Source organism: Aptenodytes forsteri, unplaced genomic scaffold (genome assembly GCF_000699145.1).
Source record: "Aptenodytes forsteri isolate BGI_AS27 unplaced genomic scaffold, ASM69914v1 Scaffold483, whole genome shotgun sequence".
NCBI classification, from domain to species: Eukaryota; Metazoa; Chordata; class Aves; order Sphenisciformes; family Spheniscidae; genus Aptenodytes; species Aptenodytes forsteri.
The window spans coordinates 982,788-990,360 of NW_008795316.1; the positions used below are offsets into that span (position 1 = coordinate 982,788).

The 7,573-nt window shown below is 55.4% G+C and overlaps 1 protein-coding gene across 1 annotated transcript in view; it reads right to left on the minus strand.

Annotated features, from left to right (window-relative positions):
- Nucleotides 1-949: 949 nt before the first annotated feature.
- The window catches only part of DNMT3B (DNA methyltransferase 3 beta), a 20,052-nt gene continuing 13,428 nt past the window's right edge, over nt 950-7,573 (minus strand). Inside the window, exons 11-19 of the mRNA XM_009279536.1 lie at nt 7,279-7,358; nt 6,866-6,978; nt 6,303-6,486; nt 5,969-6,053; nt 5,306-5,451; nt 5,059-5,149; nt 4,652-4,800; nt 3,936-4,021; nt 950-1,091 (exon numbers count right to left, since the gene is read on the minus strand). Of these exons, the coding sequence (XP_009277811.1) occupies nt 950-1,091; nt 3,936-4,021; nt 4,652-4,800; nt 5,059-5,149; nt 5,306-5,451; nt 5,969-6,053; nt 6,303-6,486; nt 6,866-6,978; nt 7,279-7,358 (1,076 nt within the window). The remainder of the gene's footprint in view (nt 1,092-3,935; nt 4,022-4,651; nt 4,801-5,058; nt 5,150-5,305; nt 5,452-5,968; nt 6,054-6,302; nt 6,487-6,865; nt 6,979-7,278; nt 7,359-7,573) is intronic.

Consider the following 7,573-nt stretch of genomic DNA (forward strand, 5'->3'; position numbering starts at 1 on the left):
GAAGACGACATTGACCACTACACTATCCTTCCTGCCGATGCACCACATTCATTTGGGAAACGAATGCTCAGAGAACATTTTCCTTTATGGACACTGGAGCCCAAATCCTCCGTGCTCCGATTACTGTGTAAGCTTTCAAACCACTCAGCAGGATTTTAAAATGTAAGGAAAAGTTTTAGATGCTTTAAAAAGGAAGTAGTGAATATTTGTAAACTACAGCCAAACATATAAAACAATATTTCTTTAGTTCTAGCTAGAAAAGTAATTCTATCACCTCACAGTTCAGTTTTAGCTACATTCAGGTCTAGGAATCTCCACATTCTTACGTAATGCATTAAAGCAGCAATAGACATTAAACAACAAAATTAAAGTTTATCAAAAAAGTCTTAAAAATAAAAAATAAAAAAGATTTGGTTTCTGTATCTTGCATGTTCAGTGTATGTAACCTGACCAGGGTCCCTTACACCTGCTGCTGCAGTTTGGGGATTTTTGGCAGTTGCTTCAAGAGAGGTTTTGTTTGTTTAGGAAAAGCAATAATTCGCTATAGTTCAAGTTTGTCTGCAGCACGCCGGCAGCTGCCTCCACACTTACTGCTGAGCAAGTTGTGACTTTCCAGCTCTAGGCTAAAACGGAATATTTAATGCTCTGGAGGAGACTTCTCATCTCATCAGTTATGCATAGAGCTTCCTGCGCTGGGTAATTAAAGCTCTTTTGTCCATCATTTTCTACATATCACTGCCGTTAGTCCCTTTAAAGAAAAGTTACCCTGCCAGGTTCTTTGGTTAAAGACATTTCCTCAGCTCTCCCTGCGGGGCCAGGCTGCCTTCCCGCAGCATGCGGCCGGGGAGGGATGGTGCCATAGCAGAGTCCGGCGGCTGTGCCCGTCCCTCTCCCGCCACGGCAGCGGAGCTGTGCATCTTTACCAGAGAGACGAGGGACGCTCGGCTTGCTATTCACAGGCAAAGTAATCCTTGAGCGGGGAAAAGAGGTGCCGGATGACGGGGACACTCCACGATCTCCCCAGCAGCTTCTGGCGAGCCCCACGGCCGATGTTGGAGACGTCTGTGTAGTGGAGGGGGAAGCCAAAGATCCTGCGGAGCAGAGGCAGAAGCAGGGGGGGTGAGGCTTGGTGGCCGCCCCGCTCACCCCAGCACCCACCGGCCACGGCCAGGACGCAGCGTCCCTCTGCCCTATCCCCACATCCAGCCTGCGGCTCCCTCAAGCCCCAGCCCTGTTTTACAGTCTCGCTCAGCAGAAGTTTCTCACTGCTAGCACCCAGTGCTCCCCGCTAGTTCTCCGATTTTCTTGCCCCGTGCAGCAGAAAACACATACCGCTTTCCACTCGAAGCCCTGAGAGCATTCAGCAAAGGCAAGGCAGTTGTCCCTGCTCTGCCCAGAGCCAGCGGCAGACTCGCCCCAGGGCAGCAGCAGGCAACGGCAGAGGAGAGGCCACATCTCCTACCGCCCTGCTCCTGTGGATACAGGTAGCCTGACAAACCATCCCGTGCGTATCTGTGCAAGCTTATCTGCCCCATACGATTTAACCTGCTTGTGGACAGGGACCAAGTGCCCAGAGCCAGCTGTGGACTCGGGATGCGACCCGTCTGGCAGAGTCAAGCCAGGAATGAAGGAGCCCCGTGCTGCACCTGCTGGCCCGCAGAAATCTATATGGGGCAAGTATGTGCATGTGCCTCCCGCCCCGGACGTGCCTGCAGGCAGAGAACGGCGAGCTGCCCCGGCGGTTCACAGCACCAATGCATTTACAGACACCGAGGGCAGCCAAAATTAACCACTAGCAATGCTAAAATTTTCTATTACAGCTCTGGAGTCCACTAAGCTGCTAAGTTGCACTGATATACGCTGTACCGAAACACTAGTGTCCCTGGGTGAGCCGAAAGATGGACAAGAGATGTTGATGTACACCCTGATAAGTTGACAGGACAGCAGCAGCCCTGGGCAATCACCATCATCTCAGGTTTTGAGTCTTTCTGAAATTAAGAGACAATTTCTCATAGCGAGGACGCAGTACGGGACTCTTGTCTTACCAAAGTGCCCTGACGTGTAGCCCGTCAGGTGAAACACAGCAAGTGTGCCGTGCTTTCCTGAAGTATACAGTGATGTGTTCATCCCACCGATGGCCTCTCCTACAGCCACCACAGCTCTCCTACCGAAACACCAGTCACCTCCGCAGATTGCCTGCCTCAAAGGCTGGAGCAGAAGTGTCAAATACCGGAGCGTCGCTGCTCCAGGCAGTTGTCAGAGGGAGCAGAAGCGCTTGCCGTCCCGTGAGCTGCAGCAGGGTCCCAGCCCACCGCCACCTCCACCAGCACACCCAGCAGCCGATGCCCCTGGGAACACACCCCAGCAGAGCTCAGATTTCCCAGTTAAAGGGAGATGCTGGCAGGGATTAAGACCCCGGCATGCTGGCTCCATTTTAAAATTGGATTAGGAAAATAAAAGAAAAAGCAAAACAGAAGAGCCACCAATAAGCTCTCAGCCGGGAATCAGCACTAGCACTGAATACCGGGGAGTAAAAAGCAAACACTAAGTATCTAAAGACAATAGAAAATTCCTCCTCCCAGCTCTGCGTGTCAGGTCCTTATGCAGCCTCTCCGACTTGGCCGAGGTCAATAGATCACTCTCCAAGTACCCACCAAGCTGCTAGAGGTCGTTTGCCATAAATTCACAGCTCCTGCTCGCTCCAGCACATGCCAGACCAGAGCAGCTCCTCCCAGGGCAGGCACAGGAGCCCTTTTCCCCAGGGCAGCTCCCCTCCTGAGCTACCCAGAGAGGTAATAAGCTCCAGCAGTCTCCTACGGGAAGGGCACTCTGCTCCCCAGCATGGTCAGAGCCCTGTACAGCCTGAACAGTATCGCCCTCCTCGCTCGTTAGCCCTTCCTAATGGGGCTGGGCAGTGCCAACCCACTTTCCCCAATGCCCTTGGTAGCTTTTCCTGCTAGCGCTTTCGGAGGAGCCCTGTGCTGCTGCCGCCCTGCCTGCCTCTGCTCAGCAAGGCATCTCCGCAAGCATCGCCCCGGGCTATTTCATGGAGATAGCTCTGAGTCACCTCGCTGGGTGCTTCCACGCTGGGTGCTTCCGTCACAATCAGATGAAAGTTCAAGTGCCATTTAAACGGCATGACACTGACAAAGGTCCGTAATTGCTACTTCACTTTCAAATACCTACATGCCTCTAGCTCAGCTTTAATTAGTTTTAACTCCAACAAATACTAGCAATTTAAATATAAACAAGTAAAAAATATTTAAAACCAGTCTATGTTTAGTGGCTGAGGCTTTGGCTGTGCAAAAACTCCAGTTTTTGTTGCTAGAAGTATTTGGTATGCAGGACTGCTAGTAACTGGATTTTACTCTACTCCTTCTGTTGTGTTTTGCCATGAATTTGGGGTGCTACGAGGTGTGAACAAACTTTGGAGGAGTGAGTCATGCTCTGCCGCAGCAGCCGCCTGCCGTAACGCGAGCTTCCCCGCACCGCTGCACCGGGCTGAGCGGCCCCGGCCAAGGCTGCTGCTCGGGTTCATCTCCGGCAAACCCCTGCATGGCACTGAGCGGGGCACGGGGCTGCCATACAGCACCCCCACATCAGCCTGGGTCTTACACAAAGGCTGGTGCACATGTGCACCCCCAAGCTAGACACACCACGCAGCGTCCTGCGCAAGCCCTATCACTCTTCCCTCCACAGGCCTCAGGTCCGGGGGCAGAGGACGCTGCCGCACTTTTCCTACAGTCTCATCATTGCTCATTAACAAGCACATTATCATGTGCACATCACCGCAGGGAAAGTGCACCGTATGGGAGCTGCAGCTCTTCGGCTCCCAGGAGCTGGGCTTAGGGCCAAGGAGGAAAGAACCACCACACAAGCACCACGAAACAAAACAAAACTACAGGGAGAGATTCAAAACAACAGCAAACGATTACCTGTTCATCCCCGGAAGGTTGCCCCAGAAATAGCGTGCTCGGTGGGCAGCCGATATCTTGATAGCATCAATCATAACCGGGTTACACTGCAGGCCACAAGAGAAGGAAAAATAAAAGTTAGAGGGGGTGTGGGCTCAGCCCTCTCTTGCACAGGAAGCCCTTCTCCACTGTGCTGCAGGGACTTAAAAGTCTTCAGCAAATCCTCCTAAGGATGTAGCCCCAACAAACCTTTGTTCCACACCAGAGCACAGTCCGGTCGGCCACGTGGGCTCCCACACCATAGCCATGGCCAGCAGCTAATGAAAATCACAGCATGCTTCAGTGCCGATTTCTCTGGGCCAGGATCAGGACCGTCAGCCTCCGATGGGGCTTTTACACACGCGGGTTCCTGCTGACCCACAGCCCGTCTTGGCTACCAGAGTTAAAATCCCCTTCCAATCCCTGACCTCCCTCTCCCTAGAAATAACAGGCATTGCAAGGCTGGCAAACACCTTCCCCTAGAGAACTACTGCTTGGGGTTAACCTGCTGAAAGCCAGAGGGGATCCAGAGCCAAGACTAAAAAGTTGATTCCTGGCGCGTGCATCAGGCAGGGGGTTTTCCAGTGTCGGGGCCATACGAAACCACAGCCAAACCCTCGCAGCCTCAGCACACCTTGCACAGCCCAGCAAGTGTCTCCTGCTCCAATGCCTTTCCCGAAGCCGGCAGCAATCCCTACCTCCAGAAACCGAGAAATGTCCCTCTTGTCATTGACCCTCATGGCCACCATGTTCTCGAACATCCAGAAGAAGGGGCGCTCCTCTCCTGCCTTGGGACGGGCGTAGTTGAGCAGGTGGTAAAACTCAAAGAACAGCCTCCCGGTTCCTTCTACAAGGGAGAAAGATGGGAATGTTGGGACCAGCTGCGGCACGGGGGCACGGGTCCAGGGGGCCTGGCTGCCCTCCCCACCGCGACTGGCATGGAGACAGCCTGTGCTTTGCAGGTGCCACTCCATGGTTTGCAGCTCAGAGGAGAGCCACCACCAACACAGACTGGGGCTGAACCACTTCCCTGGACGTTAAGGTGGCTCCGCACCCCAGGAACACCCCAGGGGTACCCAGCCCTGCAGAAGCAAAGCAGCCTTACCATACAGCCCCTTCCTGGCCGGATTGACAAGGGAGAGGTCGTTACAGGGGCTTCCACCGATCACCAGGTCAAAGGGACCCCACTCCTCGATCTAGAGCGAACAGACAGACCCAGTTAGGAACAGCCACGTAAGCAGGTCTCTCCTCGCCGGCAGGGCAGGTGGCAAGCCCGTCCCAGGGCTGGTGGGGTGAGACCCATGTGGCCATGGTGCCACGTTCCCCAGCCCTCCCGCAGAAGCGGTGCTCACGTTTCTCTTGGTTATGTTCCTGACATCGTGCACGTAGGTGATGTTGCCCTCGTGCCGCATGGTGCCCACAGCAATGGGGTCTTCGCAGATCTCTGAGGCGATGTACTTCTCCACTTGGATGCCCAAGTCCTTCAGCACCAGGTACCCTGCCAAGGGACAGAGGTCTGAGGTTGCACTGCTCTCTTTAGTCTCCCAGTCTCCTTTGTCAGCACAGAAGCTCGATGTGGCCACTCTTGCATGTCCTAGGTGGGTGCAGTCACACAGGACTTCTGGATGAGCAAACTATTTTTTCGACCCATTCCTCCAGGCAGGTTTGTTCCCAGAAAGCAGAACTCTAGAGCTGAGTGAACTGAGTCAAACCAGTTGCCCTCAGGCACTTCTTCACCAGAGGCCAGGTTACCAGCACCCTGACAGCTCCTGCTTCTCAGTGAAACCAGCCACCCGAGACGGCACTCGGCGCAGCAGGAACCTTTGCGAGCAAAATTCACATACCCTCCCTCCATCCCTCCCTCCTCCACAGCCCTGTCCAGCAGGAAGGGGAGCCCCTGCCCTCATCCCCTTCTCCCCACCAAGCTTTCAGAGACAGGTTTGAGGCCATGAAACTATTCATCCCTGACATCCAGTGCTGCAAGCCGCCAGGACAGTGCTCTTCCAGTGCCTCACCTGTTGCTATGCCATCAAATAAAGAGAGCACTCGAATAGGTCTCCTCTTCGCTAGTGGGACCATTGGGTAGATTTTGGGTGCAGCCTGCAATGAAAGGACAGCAATGAAGCCCCAGCAGTGCTGTGATGCTCTCTGAGGCCAAACCTTGGCTCTACAGGCATCGCCTCTACCTTCAGGGGAGCATCTGCAGGGCCAAGAACCCAGCACCCTTGGAGAGCATGGATGAGCAAGACCAAGGCAGAGGGATGAGGAATTTTGAGTTGTTCGCCCTGCCCTCTGTGGCCCTCTCCCCCAAAGCCCAACACGCTGGGCTCGCCTGCCTGCAGCCCTTACGTATTCCTGTCCCTTGTCGCTGGTGAAGAAGTCCTGCAGGCGGGTGTTCCAGTCCTGCCGGCGCTGCAGCACCCCGTAGCTCCTCTGGGGCTGGCACATGTAGCAGTTCCAGGGCTCCTGCTCTTTTGCCCTGGCCGACGTCCCTCGCCCCACCAGCACCTCCAGACACTCCACGCAGAAGCACCTGCCCAAACCACAACGCCTCATGCCCATCACCTCCAGAAACCCCTCTGGGTCACCCCAGCCTTTCCTGGAGTCTCTCCAGCCATGCACCAGAACCCCCAGCCCATTTTGTAGAATGTTTTTCCATGCATTCTCCTGGTTTTTAAGGCTGCTAAACACAAGCTGGTGACCCGGGAGCGGGTAAAGCTCCTACCATCCTCCCCAGCGCTTATTCCGGTGCATAGTGGCTCAGCGGGGACAGGTAGGCTGGGCTGGGCTGTGTGGCAGCCAGCTGGGCACCAGCACAGCGCCCTGCCCAGGCTCGCACACGACCCTGCTTCCCTGCGGCTCCCCAGGAGCTCTGCTGCGAGCCCAACCAGAGGAGCAGAGACGGGGCCCACCTGCAGCAGCTGGCATTGCTGCAGAGCAGCAGCTCCTTGCCTTCACAGCAGACGGTGCAGTAGGACTGGTAGCCATCTTCATCGTACATGTAGAAGAGCTCCAGGAATCTATCCTAGCAAAAGGACAGCCGGGAGGAGAGAAGGACAGAGGATCAGGATCCGTGCTCAGAGGGTGAAGAGAGAACACAGCTTTGCTCCATCCCTGGTGCACGCCGAGAGCTCAGAGATGCACATCCTCTGTGCTTCAAGCAGAGAGAACATGCCAAGGGGCAGCCCCGTGGTGGATACAGCATGGCCAGGATCTGGCACAGTCACCCCTCCTGTCCCAACAGTGCTGGCTGCAGCGGGGCTGGACTCTGCACCCCATCCTCCAGCCCCAGGCTCCTGCTCAGCCCCGGCACGGCAGCACTTACCCTGCACGTCTGGCAGAGGCCCCCCTCGAACAGCGGGTGGAAGGTGGCTGGGTTTCTCCTCCCGCAGGACAAACAGCTGTCTGTGTGAGAGAGAGAGCTCTGCTCACCCCGGGGTAGGGAGCCCCATGCAGGAGTGCAGACCCCATGCCTCCGCACCACCGCGGGCTGCAGAGGCTGGAGCCTCTCGTCTGAACCAGTGCAGGTCCAGATGCAGCTGGGAACAGCATGGCCAGGATCATGTTCCTGTCCATCCCCCCCCCCGGTAAAAGGCCCCGTGGGGGGGAGCTGCACAGCA